This window comes from Sciurus carolinensis, chromosome 3, assembly GCF_902686445.1.
Source record: "Sciurus carolinensis chromosome 3, mSciCar1.2, whole genome shotgun sequence".
In the NCBI taxonomy this organism is placed as follows: Eukaryota; Metazoa; Chordata; class Mammalia; order Rodentia; family Sciuridae; genus Sciurus; species Sciurus carolinensis.
In genome coordinates, this window is record NC_062215.1 from 148,090,383 (window position 1) to 148,107,859 (window position 17,477).

The 17,477-nt window shown below is 39.0% G+C and overlaps 1 protein-coding gene across 2 annotated transcripts; it reads left to right on the forward strand.

Moving 5' to 3' along the window:
- The first annotated feature begins 812 nt into the window (after positions 1 to 812).
- Positions 813 to 14,248, forward strand: Bzw1 (basic leucine zipper and W2 domains 1). Of its 2 annotated transcripts, XM_047545244.1 has the most exons (12): positions 813 to 962; positions 2,165 to 2,238; positions 4,199 to 4,375; positions 5,997 to 6,091; positions 6,523 to 6,588; positions 7,571 to 7,706; positions 8,275 to 8,384; positions 8,470 to 8,640; positions 9,086 to 9,232; positions 9,685 to 9,823; positions 11,003 to 11,125; positions 11,728 to 14,248. In XM_047545244.1, the coding sequence occupies exons 2-12, from the start codon at positions 2,175 to 2,177 to the stop codon at positions 11,757 to 11,759; spliced, it is 1,260 nt and encodes a 419-aa protein (XP_047401200.1). In that variant the 5' UTR covers positions 813 to 962; positions 2,165 to 2,174; the 3' UTR covers positions 11,760 to 14,248. The 2 variants fall into 2 exon arrangements, with proteins under 2 accessions (XP_047401200.1, XP_047401201.1); XM_047545245.1 differs by lacking the exons at positions 813 to 962; positions 2,165 to 2,238; positions 5,997 to 6,091 and having other exon boundaries at positions 4,298 to 4,381.
- Positions 14,249 to 17,477: the final 3,229 nt, after the last annotated feature.

Sequence of the window (17,477 nt, forward strand, 5' to 3'; positions counted from 1 at the left end):
TCTGATCGTTCCCAGGTCTCTGAAGATATGTCCTGCGACTGGTTCGCAAAGCGTGGTTCCTAAACCCGCAGTATTCACATAACAGAGAGTGTAAGAAAGGCACATTCTTGGGTCCCGCATCAGACCCACGGAATCTGAAACTGCAGACGTGGGACCCCGCAAACTATTTTAACAAGTCCTCCAGGGAACTTTCGATGCTCTCGAAGTCCTCACATCCACCACACTCGGAAGACGATAGAGACCTCTGCAAGACGTGGCGGGCTCAATCGGTGGGCAGAATTTCGCTTCTGAAGCTTCTGCCTAGGTCCTCCATTCGGGCGGTGCAGCACCCTAGGTAGCCAGCACTGCAGAGTAAGGTCACGCTACTCCGCGGTTGGTCTGAGCGACTTCCAACAACCGGGGCTGGGGCAGAGGCGAGGAGAAGCTCCCTCAATTCCAGACAAGCCCCTGTCCCGCCCCTGCCTCCGCCCACACATGGCCCGAGCACCCCAGTCCTCGGGCTCCAACTTCCGGCGCTGGAAAAGGGGTCGACGGGTTAGGGAGTGGGGGAGGACGTGTCCAACTTCGAGACTCGCGGGGGACACTATCATTCACCCAAGCGCCCCATGTGCTCAGAGGCTGGATGAAGCGGCGGTGGAAGAAAGACAGGCTAGTCTAGGACAAGTGTCCAGGCGATCTGGGATCTAACAAGGGACTAAAGGAGTCTGAAACTCCTGCTCTCTTCCTTTCCTTACTTTTCCACCCCACGCTCCAAGGAATGGGAAAGACGGAGGCTCGTGGCCGCCACAGGGGCGGGGCGCGGGGGCTGTGCAAGGTGGAGAAATCTCGCGAGAGCGGAGCGACCGGGGCGGGGGTGGCACCTCTTCCCTCCTCCTCGCGTTAGTTCCGGTCGCAGAGGAGACACTGCTGCAGTTGCCGCCACATCGGGGATTTTTGGCTCTTTTCTCTTCGCCTTAAATTCGGTGAGGCCTGGCGCCCGACTCGTGCTGGGCTGACATTGCGGCCAGTCGTCGCCGGGCAGAGGGCAAGGGAGGCAGCAAGTCGGGTGCGGCGTGGCTTGGGTGGGTCCAAGTGGAGGCCGCCGCATGAGGCCAAGCCGATCCGGGGCCTGGATTCGAGGGCCGGGGCCGTCGCTTTGGCGGGGAGGCCGAGAAGCCGGGGGTCAAGTCCGAAGTAGAGCCTGGGAGCGTGCCGCGGCGCCTCGGGGGAGGCAGTGGCCGAGGCGGCCCACCTCTGGACGCTGCCCGGGCCTGGGTAACAAAGCCGCCGCGGCCTCTATTGGGTGATGTACGCGTGGGGGGTTCCGGCGGGCGGGGCGGAGGAGCCGCCACCACCACTGAGGCCGCCTCCTCCGCCGCTGCTTTCGCTGGAGGGCGGGCGGATGTACGGGGCGGCGGGGCCCCCGGCGCGGAGCGCCTCGGCGCCTGTGGTCCGCTCGTTGCGGCGGCCGCCACCCCAGGCGACAGGGTCAGTGAAGAAGGGCCCACGGGACCCCACGGCACCCGGCTGTAGTCGAGAGGGTGTTCCGGGACGGGGCGGCTTATCTGCCGCTCGTGCGGGTGGCTAGGGAAGAGTGTGGATTGAGAGACACGTGCCCGGGGACTAGGCTCACTTAGACTGTAGGTTACAGGGCAAAGGAGGCCCGGCCGTCCCAGCTAATTTTGCAGGCCGGAGTTGTGCAAGCTGCCGTCTGGATTCACAGGCGTGACTTTGGGGTAGGGTGGTACTGCTCAGAAGAAGGGATTCCCCTTTTGACGGTGTTTCGGGATTGACATACAGATTTCGGCGACTAGTGGTAATTTCGGCGTTCGGTGGTGCTTAAAAGTAGTGGAAGATGTAGGTGAATTTAAAGAGGAATGTGGAAGAAACTTAATAATTATGTTTGTGATGGGTGGTTTGTCACTGGTCACTGTGACACTGTAAAGCATCCAAAGGTGTAGTTCCCAGAATTTCCTTAAAGTGTTTCTTGTAGAGAGAAATGCAGATTTTGAAGTTAGATTTAATTCAAGTGAAGGTAACTCTTTGTGCCTGCACCTGGTATATCGTCAAGCTGAAAGTGTTCTATTTGATTTATTTGTGACTAGACTAAGTTTTGTCTATGCTTTGTTCTTAAAATGAATGTTACAACACAGATACTTTTAAGGCCATATTTCTGTTTTCCTAGGGTGTCTTTTATGAATAATCAAAAGCAGCAAAAGCCAACGCTATCAGGCCAGCGTTTTAAAACCAGAAAAAGAGGTAAATATTTATGTTTTAATATTTCTCTTCAAACCTCCAGATATCTTGTGTATCCTGGTTCCTCTGACAGTTGCATAGTACTAAAACCTCAAGAGAGAATACCAGAAAGGAACTTGAATTTATAGGTAACTGCCATTTCAGATGTACCCCTAATATTTCTACTGCTTTCTCAAACTTGTAGTTTTTATTATCAGTGTATCTCTAAGCAGGTTATTCAGTGTTGTTTTTAGTGTAAAAATAAGAAACCTTTTAAAAAAGGACTTTTCACTAGCAGTTTCATTTAGGCAAACTTTTACTTGAGCAAAGAAGTTAATTTGTAAAAAGATACCTCCTAATGTCATTAATTAGACACAAATTATGTGAAAATGTGGTAGGGTTTGGGGATGTAACTCAGTGGTAAAGTGTTTGCCTAACAGTTACAGAGTCTTGGATTTGATCCTCAGCAGCACACACATCAGTACAAAAAAAAAAGGTATGAGAAAAATCATAATTTACCCATAAAATGGAAGTTGATTATGGAATAAGTCACATTGTAATGTCCAATGGAATTAAATATTTGTTACATGTTTAATAGGAAAACAATTAGAATTATTTTAGCTACTATTTTTGTACTAGTGTGTACTTCAATGAATGTTTAACTTTAGTAGCAAGGAATTGTACTAGTAGTACAGGAGCTAAATAAGATGTGGTCTCAAATTTTTTATTAAGCTTAATATTTTCCCCAAAACACTTTTACGTCTTCTTGCTTGAAAACACATAACCTTATTTTACAAGAAGATTAGAGGAAATAGAGAACTGGGTCAACTAATGGAAATAAGTTGTTTTTCTTTTTCTACCTTGAATAACACACATTTTGAGGTATATTACAGTCTTTTATAATCTTTAGTAGTCTGTTCCCGTGTAGAAGTGGTAAGGAGAGCAAAGTGTGATTTGATTCTAGTCTTTGCAGCTACATTTAGATTTAACCAGTTAATTTTTGTAAGGAACAGGAGTTATAAATTAGAACAAATAATGCTGGTTAATAATATACTTTCAAACTGTGTGTGGTGGTGCACACCTGTAATCCCAGTGAAGCAGGAGGCTTAGGCAGGAGGATCGAAAGTTCAAGGTCGGCCTCAGAAACTTAGCAAGACCAAAATTTTTAAAAATATTTTTATTAGTTGTTGATGGACCTTTATTTTCTTATTTATATTTGGTGCTGAGAATCAAACCCAGTGCCTCACACATGCTATGCAAGCACTCTACCACTGAGCCACATCCCCAGCCCAAGACCAAAATTTTTTGAAAAACACTCCTGGGTTCAGATCCAGGTAACCATGCCTCACAAACAAACAAAAAATCAGACCATGGGAGCCTGCTGGTTGTGGTGACTTGCCCATAATCCCAGTATCACCACCTCCAAAGAAAAAAAACTAAACCAAACAAAAAATACACACAACTTCCAAAGATTACTTTAATAAATAACAAATGAATGGTTAAATTAAAAACCAAAATTTTGAGCATCTAAAGAACCAATAGCTCAAATATTTGGACAACATTTTCAAAGGGATAAAATTCACCTCAGGTGTAAAGGATGGTCTAAACTTTGAAAGAGCCAAGATGCATTAGAGCATTCCTAGTGGCATTGTCTTGTGGCAGTGGGCATATGAAACACTAGTATATTTAGCTCACTTAATGAGATTATTTGAAAAAGTGGTAGGAGAACAACCACACAATTTGTGTGACTAGGCCGTCCTGCCTTAACATTTGCAGAAGGAAAGCCTGCAAAGGATGTGAATATAATCTCTTTCCTCTTGTGTTTATTGCAAGTCTTGGGTCATACAGCTTATGTTTTCTTTCTTCTGACGAAATAAATGAAATTAAGAATTTGATTAACTTATTCAGTAGTTAGTTTGATAAGGTGATAATGGTTTCGTAGTCTTTTGGTAAGCCATTGAATGTTTTGGGCTTTTCCCCACAGATGAAAAAGAGAGGTTTGACCCTACTCAGTTTCAAGACTGTATTATTCAAGGCTTAACTGAAACTGGTACTGATTTGGAAGCAGTAGCTAAGTTTCTTGATGCTTCTGGAGCAAAACTTGACTATCGCCGATATGCAGAAACACTCTTTGACATTCTGGTGGCTGGTGGAATGCTGGGTAAGTGTCTGGGTTTTGTTGGTTTTGGAAATTAGGAAAATTCTGGAGATTATGGAGAATCCAGAGTATATGATAAACCAATTTCCTACAGCATCCCCAACTGATGATTTTTCCAACATGTGTTTGAACACTATCATTTTATGGAGAAACTCCTACCCTTATTTTATCCTGTGAAATACTTTTTTATACTTGAAACCTCTAGACTCAGCATAGTAGCCATTAGGCACATGTGCCTGTCAAGTACTTGGGATGTGGTTGGTCCAAATTAATATGTGCAATAAGCATAAAATACACATTGAATTTTAGAGATGAAATAGAAAAGAGCCAGACATGGTAGTGAATGCTTGTAAATCCCAGCTACTCAGGGAGCCTGAGGCTGGTTAATTGAGAATTTAAGGCCATCTTGGGCAACATAGCAAGACCCCATCTCCAAAAAGACCTATTTTAAAAAGATATAGTAGAAAAAAGAATGTAAGATGAATATTTTAAAATGTTTTCAGAGTAATATTGTATTGACAGCCAAGCTATGAGGCTTACCAGATAGGTGGGTGAATTACCCAGTAGTAGACCCAGGAACTTAGAATTCATACCTTTTGTGGAAGTGATATTGGCCAAATTATATTGTTATATTATTTGGATGTGTGAATGTGTAACAACAAATCCCACCATAAACTATAATGCACCAGTAAATGTGGGGGGAAATTAATGCCTTTTAATGCCTAGTCACGTGAGTATTTATTTTCATTGCCTTAGCCAATTTGTAGTAAGAAATATGAAAGATTTCTATTTCTATTCATAATACCATTATCAGTAAGACTTTTTTGGGGGGGGGGGGAAATAATCCTTAAAATTTATTTACTAAGGAAGGTAGGAACATGTCTGTCATCCCAGCTATTCAGGAGGCTAAAGAAGAAGGTTTGCAAGTTCAAAGCTAGCCTGGGCAATCTAGCAAGACCCTGTTTCAAAATAAAAAGGGCTAGAGACTTGGCTCAGTGGTAGAGTGCCCCTGGATTCAGTTCAGAGTACAGATTGAAATTATTTTTCTAAGAAACATTTCAGATACATCCTAAAGAGAATAATATGATGAACATCTGATCTTTTACTGAACTTCAATAGTTATTAACACATCTAGGCTGTTTTTCTCCTTCCCCTGATTTTTTAAAGCATTAGGTCTCTAACTTTGGGGTTTTTATAACATAACCTGTTTGGAAGATTGAGGGATTATTTTCTTCATGGAAAGTTACATGTAATTAGAGCCAATTCTGAACATTTCCACTTCACAGATTTGGCACTACTGATTGGTTAATGAGTTTCTTTAGGGTGCTAAGGTTGTTCTATGTATTCCTGTATAAATTTTTACTGTTCATTCATATATACTGAACCAGCCATGCTGGTTGATTTTGCTTTTGCTTTTATTTTGTCTTTTAGAATGTTACCATTTTATTTTATGTTGAAAATTATTAGAGAAAGATTGAAATGATTGCCAGTTTAAAATTGCAAATTGTGGGGCCAGATGTGGCATAGTGGTAGAACCCTCACCTACTATATTCAAGGCCCTGGGTTCAATCCTCAGTGCTAAAAATAACTAAAATAAGTACAATTTTTGTAAAATATTTCTTAGCCCCAGGTGGTACACTGGCAGATGACATGATGCGTACACATGTCTGCGTGTTTGCAGCACAAGAAGACCTAGAGACCATGCAAGCATTTGCTCAGGTAATTAAGATTTTACTTCATTATTTTCAGTTAGTTAATGTTTAGGGAACATTTTACTTTTAAGGGAGGGGCAGGTAACTGGGTATGGTGGTGCAGGCCTATAATCCCAGCCACTCAGAGGTCTGAGGCAGAAGGATTGCAAGTTCAAGGCCAGCATCACCTTTTTAGCAAGACCCTGTCTCAAAATAAAAAGGAGTAGGGTGTAGCTTAGTGGTTCAATCCCCTGTACCAAACACACACACACACACACACACATGCCCAACAATACAAATCTATAGAGAAGTTGCAATTAATGCATTAGTAGTACTGGTGTATTTAGGATTGAGGAGAAAATAAAATTTTTCCAAAGTTGATATAAAGTATAAGCTTTTACCTCTAGTGTAAGACTTCCTTCTTTGCTGTTCTGGAAATAACTTTGGTATTGTTCATAGGTTTTTAACAAGCTAATCAGGCGCTACAAATACCTGGAGAAAGGTTTTGAAGATGAAGTAAAAAAGGTATGAGGAGGGATTTGGTATGGCTCAGTGGTAGAACAAGAATAGGGTCAGGCAGAGGAATGTTAAATTCTAATTCTGCCACAGATTTGACATAATTTTAAATAAGTCTTAAGTGGAGTTTGTTCAGTAAATGAATAGCCTAAAAAGTTGAGTAAGAAAGTCAGTTTACTTGGTGTAGTCCCAGTGTGAAGTATTTTATAAACAGGTGCAAAGAAAATCTGATAATGTTAACATTTATTGAGTGCCAGGCTTTGTTCTAACATATCAACTCATTTAATATTCATTAAAAACCCTGGGAGGGGCTGTGGCTCAGTTGAAGCACAAGGCTCTTGGTTGAATCCTCAGCACCACAAAACAAAACAAAACCCTGGGAGCCCAATGCAGTGGCATGCCTGTAATCTCAGCGACTTGGGAGACTGAGGCAGGAGGATTGTAAGTTTGAGTCCATCCTCAGCAACTTAGCAAGGCCCTGTCTCAAAGTTTGTTTAAAAAAAAAAAAAAAAAAAAGGCGGGGGGGGCGTACGGGGGTTGGTGCTGGGGATATAGCTCAGTGTAAAGCACTCCTGGGTTCAATTCTCAGTTAACCCTTCCACTACCCGCAAAACAACAAACCTGAGGAGGCTGAGGCAGGAAGATCACAGGTTTGAGGCCAGACTTAGCAATTTAGTGAGATTCTGTCTCAGAATTGAAAGGACTGGAGATGTAGCTCAGTAGCAAAGTGCTCCTGGATTCAGTTCCCAGTACTGAAAATAAATAACAGCCCTGGTCGGCAAATTTTTTTATCCACATAGATGTGAGGAAACTGAGGCACAGAGGTTAAGTACTTTTGCCCAAGATCATTTAGCTAATGAATTATTACAACTTACATATAAACTTAAGTGATTAGGTCCCAGAGCTTGCCCTTTTAATCAATAGAGAATATTTTGCTGTTTCTCTTAATGTAAAACAAGTGTTTTTTTAACTGAACTATTTATTTTTACAGCTGCTGTTGTTCTTAAAGGGTTTTTCAGAGTCGGAGAGGAACAAGCTGGCTATGTTGACTGGTGTTCTTCTGGCTAATGGAACACTTAATGCATCCATTCTTAATAGCCTTTATAATGAGAATTTGGTTAAAGAAGGTAATCAACCTTTAGCATAGGGTAGTCTCTGGTTGGATGAGGGTGAAATAGATGTAATTAAAGTAAAAAGAGAAATGCTTTGGGAACCCACAAAGATTTTGTACCAAGTGGGAGACTTGGGACATCTTTAATGGAGATGACCCATTAGGAAAGATTTCAAGCTGAAAGGAATAATTAGTTCCCAGTGTGGCTTCTGTTTTCTGACATAGTGATTTTCTTTTTTTTTTTTTTTTTTTCCTCTTCCCTTACATGAGTACTAGGTATTTAAGGGCCTCTTTAATTCTCACAATATTCCTGTTAGTGTAGGAACTGTTATCCTTATTTTACACATTACAAAATACTAAGTAAGTTGGCCAAAAATATGCAACTGACAAAGGATAGAATAGGGAAATTGAAGTGAAATGGTAAGCAGTGGTAGAAGAAAGCTGAGGGTTCAGTTTAGAAAGAGAATGAATAATCCCGTGTGGTTGAACTGTGGAGGGGAAAATATAGCAAGATAGCAACATTTAAATTCCGGGAAGGTATTTCTGTTAGATGAGCTTCTTTTTTCCCTCCTCCCCTTTCACAGGAGTTTCAGCAGCTTTTGCTGTAAAACTCTTTAAATCATGGATAAATGAAAAAGACATCAATGCAGTAGCTGCAAGTCTTCGGAAAGTCAGCATGGATAACAGACTGATGGTTTGTAACTTTTCATTTTTAAATCTGAAAGTGGAGAATTTTATCAGAGTTAAAGACCATTTAACAGATTAAATTCTCCTTATAGGAACTTTTTCCTGCCAACAAGCAAAGCGTTGAACATTTCACAAAGTATTTTACTGAGGCAGGCTTGAAAGAGCTTTCAGAGTATGTTCGGAATCAACAGACCATAGGAGCTCGCAAGGAGCTCCAGAAAGAACTTCAAGAACAGATGTCTCGTGGCGATCCATTTAAGGATGTAAGCTGTTTTTGTTTAAACCATCTTTTTATGGCTAAACTTCTGGCATATTTTCACGCATTTGAGAAACTTCAAAATATTTCACCAGAGTGAGTCTGAATTAATACTTTATAGAATGTTGTACTTCATCTCAGCCATTTTCATATACTAATTCAATACCTTACTGATGCCCCAAAATGATGAAACTTGGGGGAGTTTGTACAGTCTAATTGACAGACCTGATTTTGTTTCTTTCTTAGTCCCTCCTAGCCAGTTTGCGTGTAAAATGAGGTTGAAACCTGTGGCCATTTCCAGTTCCAAAAGTTCTATTATGTGTGGTACATGTGTGGTGGTTGGTAATTGCATGAAAAGGGTATCTTTATGCTTTCATAAAAGGTCTAAATTTGATGTGTGAAGTATGTATATTGAAACTGGTTTCCTTTACTAAATTTGGATTATTTTGCAGATAATTCTATATGTTAAGGAGGAGATGAAAAGAAACAACATCCCAGAACCAGTTGTCATTGGGATAGTCTGGTCAAGTGTAATGAGCACCGTGGAGTGGAACAAAAAAGAGGAGCTTGTAGCAGAGCAAGCCATCAAGCACTTGAAGGTATTAGAACTGTGCCTGACAAAACAAACTGTTCTGCTTTTAAGTGGGGATAAGTGAACTGTCACTGTACTTTTCTAAGCGGATGTATCACATCTTTGGTTCCTGGGGATGACCCACCAGTAAGTAGACAAGTAACATATTAACTATTGATGATAATACTTTTAAGTCTGACTTAGGCAATGGTTCATAGGTTTAAAACCAAGAACATGTTTAAAAGTAATTGAAGAGTATAACTTAAGCCCAATATCAACTGTTCAACATTTGCCTGAAATACTTATAGAATTATTTATTTTGATGTTTAGTAGTTGGAGTTTTTTGTTTTAATGTTCTTTTAATTTCCAAGTAAACATATTATAGTTCACAGTGATTTTAAAATGTGAGTTGTGTTCTGTGTTGTGAAAGTTTTGTAATGGTCATTGTAATGAATGACTAATATTTTCTTCTTTTAAAAGCAATACAGCCCTCTACTTGCTGCCTTTACTACTCAAGGTCAGTCTGAGCTGACTCTGTTACTGAAGATTCAGGAGTATTGCTATGACAACATTCATTTCATGAAAGCCTTCCAGAAAATAGTGGTGCTTTTTTATAAAGGTAATAGAATTTTGTGAATATGTTTTTTGAGTCCTTGAACTAGAGGAGCCAAGTGTGGTGGCACATGCCTATAATTCAGCTACTCAGGAGGCCAAGGCAGGAGGATCACGAGTTTGTTGCCATCCTCAGTAACTTAGCAAGGTCCTGTCTCAAAATGAAAAGTAGAGGTTGGGGGTGGCAAGTCCTCAAATAGTCAATTGTTTTCAAATGAGTATCTGAACATGGACTCTTTGAACTATTTTACTTCTAGGCATCTTTGATTAAGTTGGGTGCTTTTTAGAATATTTCTGTCAGAATATCTCTCTTCCTATTCACAAGTTGAAATCCAAAGCCATTGTGATGGGGTTTGAGAGTTGGCTCTGAACACTGTAACCACATTAAATTCCCCAGGTCTCTTCTCTAGACACACTTCCTATCTGTAGTCTTCTGCCTGTGGGAAATCTGCCTCCCTTCACATTGCCCCACCACCCAGTGTTGACTTTCACTTGTGCTTCAAGACTAGTTCAGAATGCTTTTGTAACCCCCCTGTTGCAGTTATTGCTTCTTTTCCTGTGATCCCAGTTGTAGAAACCTGCTCTAAATTTGGTAGTAAAGACAGACCTCTGTCCAGAGAGAACCCATTACAGGCAGTTAATTTATTAGTTGGTGAGAGCACTTTACAGTTCCACATTAATCATAGTAGCCTGAATCTTAGTATAGTTGGTATGTACATGTGTTCTCTTCCCTAGTTTTTGACGATATTTTGTTGATTATGTGTATTCTGAATTTAGAATAAGAATCAACCCTGGTCCCCAAAACATGATTTAAAGGAAAGTATGGAAAATGGGTAGTGCCTGTGCTTCAGTGATTATCATCTTGTATTTAGGTTTATCGAAAGCATTTATTCCCCCTGCAGTTTATGCTCAGTTTGGGTAGTTTCATACACGGGCAGCAAATTGGTAAAAGTCTCTTACATAAATGATCCTGTTTCACCTTTTTAATTTTTCTTCAATATGTGAAGAAACCAGTGTTTTGAATACAGATTTATCTTGCAACCAACAAAAACAAAAGTTTTTACTTAATTTTCCAGGAAAATGTTGTTTGCCAACCAGGCATTTGTACATTAGGTGGTTTTAACTCTGCCTCACATGGAGAAATACATAAAACTCCCCTGATGTAATGATTTATTGCTCTCTATAGCTGAAGTCCTGAGTGAAGAGCCCATTCTGAAGTGGTATAAAGATGCACATGTTGCAAAGGGGAAAAGTGTCTTCCTTGAACAAATGAAAAAGTTTGTAGAATGGCTCAAAAATGCTGAAGAAGGTAAGTCTTTTCTTTTGTGCAAATTGTTTGGAAATTGATTTTAATGTGGCTGTATGTCCACACATGCATTCTCTCATTCTGTTGCTGCTTTGTACCCAGAGTACACATTTTTGTTTACTTACGACAGACTTGATTTAAGGCAGTTGGGGAAATTAGACTATAATTGTTAAAGTATGTTGATGGTTCACCAATAATACTAAACATTCTTAGAAGGGAAATTGATATTTTGTTCTGGTACTGGGGATTAAACCCATGGATGCTCTACCCCTGAGCGATATACATCCCCCACCCCTTTTTTTATTTTTCATTTTGAGACAGGTTCTTGCTAAGTTGCTGAGGCTGGCCTCAAACATGGATCCTCTTGCCTCAGCTTCCTGAGGAGCTGAGATCACAAGTGTATACTACCATGCCTGGCAGGAGAACTATAATTTTGAGAATATTTATTAATTTTGAAATTTATAAATGAATACTTTTTAATATCCTCATATAAGTAAGATATGACTAGTAAAATTCTTCCTTATGATTTAACTGTTTTAAGGTAAAAATGGGAACTTTTTTGCTTTCTAATATATAATGTTTGACTGCATTTCCCCCCTTTCTAGAATCTGAGTCTGAAGCTGAAGAAGGTGACTGAATTTTGAAACTACATCCTCAGTAAAGCAAACAGGAGTTGTAGATAAAATGTCATGTCTCATGTGTCCTGGTTCTTACATCTTCCTACCTCCCTATATCAAGCATGATATAAGGGCTTTCATGGCAAATTTTATTTTAACTGTTTCTATGGTTACTGGAAATGTTGGGTTTAGTTTCTAAAACCATGTTTTAAGTAGCTACAGGAGCTATAGATTTGAATCTAATGTTGCATTAGTCTTTTCAGTTATCTTCTACCTCCTGTATTTTCTACTGTAATAATGTAATTTAAAGCCTTCCACAATGAACAGTTCACTTTATTCCCTGGGTTTTCTATATATAAACAGTTTTCAAGATATGATTTGGTTAAAAATAATTTGTTATAAAAATTCTGTTTGCAAATTAAACTGTAAAAGTATCCAAAATCTCAAAAGGCAATGGTTTGTGTGATAATTTGGTATGCCTAGAGCCCTATTCATCAATGAAAGTCTCTTACACAGTAATTGAATTCGTTAACATGAATCCTGAATATTTGGACCATTGCTTGCATGTTAACATTTACTTGCATCTTTAACCCCAGATGTCCTTAAGTTCAATTGTTTGCTCTCTATTTTTCACTATAAGTGAGCTATGGAGAACAAACTTGAAGTTTGAGGAATCATATATGTTAGAGATGGTGGGAAGAAGAAAATTGAGTTTCTTCCCATTGAGAGACTTCTGCATTCAGTTTGTATCTTTACAGGCAAAACAAATGGGTACTCTCTTCATGTGACCATTTTCAACTGTACCATAGAAGTCTTATGATTAAAATATTTTGTGCTCAGAATACACTTCGATTGATATGAAAAGACTTCTAAAGAAGTGTGAATAAAGGATATTACTGTTGTAGACCCCATAAGATTGTTGAAAAATGCCAAGACTCTACATGTTCTAATTGGGGATCTGAATTTAACTTATATTTCCTTTTGGCTTAGAGCATTTGTTGCAAAGAATGAAGTTCAGTGATAATTATATGTTCCCACTTGGTTGTACTGGACTGACCTCATTCTCTTACTACATTCAGTAGTGACTCAATCATCTGGCTATTAACATGCCCTAGTTGCCAATTTTTAATTGCCATGAGCCAAATATTTCTTCTATATGGTTAATTCATTTATTTTGACGTCTGCCTTTTAATTTTCATCTTTTTATTTTCTTGCTGCTACCCATCCATGTATGTAGTCATTAGGGGGGAAATATTGCAACATTTTTGGGTGGAAAGGCATTGTGTTACAAGTGAACATTTTGAAGGATTTTTAATTGAAAGAAACTAGCCTGGAATAATGCCACCAGAGATTGAGTGGAAATTACCCCTTTTGAAGGTGTCGTTCTTATTAGCCAAGAAGTTGGTATTTAAAAATTCATCTTGAGGGAATAACATGTAACATAATTTGAAATAAAGGTATAGTGACCTTAAGAAGATCATTATAACAGATAACATTGTGAATGGGGTGATTCTGTTAAGTGAATAACTTTGATAAAGTTTTCATGTGCAGGCAAAATGTGTTCACTAGATTTCTACTTAGTGATCTGCTTTTACTTTGTAATTTGTAGTCCGCAAAAGACTTTTTTTTTTTTTTTTTTTTTTTTTTTTTAAATAAAGTCCATCCTTACACTTAGGTTTTATAGATTAGCCTTTTTCTTTGTTTATAAATTTCATTTTAATACCTAGTGGTGTATTGTATGTTGTGTGTTCAGATGTCTTTAATGTATAAGCATTAAATAATTCCTTCTTTCATCCTTAAAACTCCCAAATTGTAAACACCTACACAGATTTATGATGTAGCTGAAACTACATTGACATTTCTACGACCAAATCATTGCATGTTACTGCCGTACAAAGTGTACCCTGTTTATTATATACTGTGTATAGTGAAAGAGTGTGTAGTCTTCCAGAACTACATTATGATCTTTGATCATAGTTTTTTCTTCATAACGACACAGTAGTGTTTACTTACTACAGTATTTAGTAAATGGATAAGTCATCTGTGAGTATAATATGAAGAAAGGGAATGCTTTATAAAACAACTGCAGATTTTCATTTTGAATTTTAAAACTCAGCTGCCAGTGCCAACCTATGGCCTCAAATATGTGATTCTTAATAAAGATGTTAAACTTGTACTTTTAATTATGATCGGATAAATGTTAAGTTGATTTTCCTAGCTTGGTGTCAGTTTCTAAGGATAAGTTTCCACTTGGATACTATAATTAAATGTGTGTTTAGAGCTGATCATAAATTTCTTGGTCTTCCTCTAAGATTATTGTCCTAGGAATTTTTTGTTCTCATAAATATTCCAGATAACAAAAATGCCATGGAATATTTTACCAATTATGATGGTGGTGAGGGAAAATGCACGTTTAAGAGATTAACCTCTGGTTTAGTGTATCTCCTGCATTTCCCCCCAAGAAACTTATTTTTTCCTAATAGCATCCCCAATAAATTTTAATATCATATGTTGTGTATGTACTGTGTCTGTGCTTTATACATGACTTTTTGGTTCCCCCTTGGGGTGAAATCACCCCCATTGAGAATATACACTCAGTGTATTCTATTAAAAAGGAGAGAAAGCTGGGTACAGTAGCACATGCCTGTAATCCCAGGTAATTGGGAAGCTGAGGCAGAAGTTATCTCAAGTTGGAGACACAAGTTGGACAACTTATACTCTGTCTCAAAATAAGATGGGGTTGGATGTAACTCAGTGGTCAAGTGCTTGCCTAGCATGTGTGAGGCCCTGGTTTGATTTCTAGTGCTGTAATTTTTTTTTTTTTTTTCCTTAAAGGAGAAGGAGTTCTAATGTTATGTCTTTATGCATGTCTGTGGTGTGAAGCAGTATAGTTTTTTTCTGTCAGGGTCACTAGAAAATGAATGAAATTCCTGTAAATCATCTTTCAACAGTGTGCTTTTTATCTTAGCCCACCATAGGCACCAGGCAAGGCATTTCCCATGGGCTTTGGAGAGCCTGATAGACTTGCTTGATTGTAAATGTATCAATAAGTAGAATGATTTGGACTTCCAATCTGTAAAAATGATTAAAAATCTTACAGATGAATGATTTATTTCAAGGTTATGGGCTCAACACTGGAAAATGGCATTGAAATTTTATTAATGAATTTCTGCTGTTCTACTCAAGTAAGCTGCTTGCAGGAACTACCACTACTACTGTGGGTTGACTTGAAATGTAGATGCCAAAGTTGGTGTATGTACATTAGACTACAGAATTTGCTTTGTAAAAGTTTTCCTTGGATGCTATTTACAGGTGTCGTGTAAAGTAGATTAATAAGCATTTCTATGAGAAATCTGCTAAATTGCCTTACCGTGATTTTTATGTGCAATATTAGTCCTTTAGTATCATTAGAAGGTATTTCTGTTCACCAGCCTACCAAGGCCTAAAGATTTAAAATACTAGGAATAAAAAGGTTTTCAGTAGGCTTAATTTAAGTAGGACCTGAAAAAAGTCTGATAAGTACTTTTTGACTTGGTTTTTGTTTAAGAAGTTGAATTCCAGTGGAATACAATCTGAACACGATCTTAGGTATGATTGAAACTGGATGAGAAAAGCTCCCCGACTCCTCTCCTCCCCACCCCACCCCCACTTAACTGGGCAATTAGAGGAATCTGGCAAATCCAGTCATTTTCATTCTCCAGTGCACTTATAATCCTTTATTCTAGAATTAATCCTTAATGAAGTGAAAGAATGAAAACACTTGACAAATGTACTTAAATCACTGTCATTTTAGTTCCTCTTAAAATCAGGAGGTTAAAAACTCCACTGTTGTGTTATCTAGATGAGTAGTAAAACTGCAGATTTCTTGCTTTATAGACTATTCAGAACCCATATCTTGTGAAGCTATAATTAGAATGTTTGTGACTGTGTAATGAATTTGGGGTGCTACATGTTTATCAAATGTAGTTGATTTGTTCTTTTTCAGGGAATTCCCAATTAGTAATCGTTTTTAAATTGATCTGAGGGCTGGGGGTATGTATAGCTCAGTGGTAGAGTGCTTACTTAACATACACAAGGCCCTGCCTGGGTTTAATCCCTAGATCTACAAAGAAATAATAACCTGAGCAAAACTAGCTAGGAGCCAATTCATGCTAAAATACTAAGGACAAAAAATTCTAAGGGCAACAATAGTTCAGACCATTTTTTAAGCTAAATATTGAAGGTTGTGCTTAAAAGTTAAATTAGAAATAAACTAGTTGGAAATAATGACCTGGTTATAGACAAACTTCTATTACTTCAAAAAGATGTTCTACATTCTATTTTAAGAATAAAACATTTTCTCTGTAAATACACCTCATTTCTATTCTAGTTAGGCATAATGGAGCCGGGCACAGCAAACAGTTGAAGAATGGAGGAAACAGGATATCTGGTAACCCAGATAGCTCTTGGCACTCTGAACAACCTCAAGTACAGCCATCTAAGCCAGTGATATTGCTGCATTATTTGTGTTTAACTGTGAAACTTGCTTCTTGTCTGTACTCTTGAAATGTAATAAAATTTCATGAGACTCCTTGTTAATGTAGAGAAAAGCAATGACTTCAGTTGGTTGTACACTATAGCCTCAAACTTTGACCTTATTTTATGGTATAATTAGGGACCAAAGGTCTTTCCCAGACATGCTTTTCCTCCAGATGCACTTTTGCATTTGTATGGCTCATGTGTACATGTTCAAAAATGACCATTTGCTGGGTGGTGTGGTGTGCACTTATAACCCCAGCAGTTTGCGAGGCTGAGATGGGAGGATCGCAAGTTTGAGGCCAGCATGGGCAACTTGGCAAGACCCTGTCTCAAAAATAAAAACTGGGAGTGTAGCTCAGTAGTAATGGGCCCCTGGGTTCAATCCAAAAAGCACCAGTGTTTGAACTTCAAAGATACCAATTCCATTTGCTATCTCCAGAAAGCTGCAAGTCCTTACCCATTCAGCCTCATGTCTAAAGGATCAAATTCTGCCCACTTCAGCTCCAAAATAACCCCTCACATGTGTTCACCTTAATTCAAGCCACCAGCATCTTAAGTGGGGAAGTGTTTTGCATCCAGTTTGTCCACCTCGTCCTTTAGCACGGTAGCTAGAGCATTCTTCAAATGTAGTTTAAAAGCTTAACTTCCCCTAGAAGGCCCTACATGATCACTTCAGTTTAATCTGACTTTCCCTCTTAGTAACCACTGTGCCAATATTCCTACTATTTGTGAAAGTTATGAACCCATCCTAACAAACTGGATAAGGACTACTGTATTATGATCCATGACCATCATTCTAGGTTATGTATCCAGTGGATAAAATACACAAGCCCAGGGGGACAAGCACAGTGGCCTCATCACTCCAGCAGCTTTGGAACACTGCTGGATGAGAGGGATCTAAGCCTAGGCCGTTTCACCAGGGTGCACAGTTAAGTCCACTAAAGCTACAAACTGCTCCCAGATTTAAGGCTTTTTTTTTTTTTTTTTTTTTTTAAGGTTGGCCACCAGCCAGATAAAGGTGTTAGTGTATTAGCAGTGAAATTGGCCTGGTTATTATGAGAGGGTTTGCAGGACAAAGCAGAAATTTCAGAGCTCTTGGGGCTCCCTGGGGTCATTTCTTAGGACAACTATTTCTTGACAATTTAAAGTGGATAATTGCAACACTCATGGAACCTTACAAGGGCATCTTAAGCAGCGACTCAGATTTCCTCAGAAGGGAT

Coding starts and splice junctions, on each gene's coding strand:
- Bzw1 (XM_047545244.1), top strand. CDS start 2,175: ATGAATAATCAAAAGCAGCAAAAGCCAACGCTATCAGGCCAGCGTTTT. Junction 4,376..5,996: donor GGTGGCTGGTGGAATGCTGG/GTAAGTGTCTGG, acceptor AATATTTCTTAG/CCCCAGGTGGTACACTGGCA. Junction 8,641..9,085: donor GTGGCGATCCATTTAAGGAT/GTAAGCTGTTTT, acceptor ATTATTTTGCAG/ATAATTCTATATGTTAAGGA.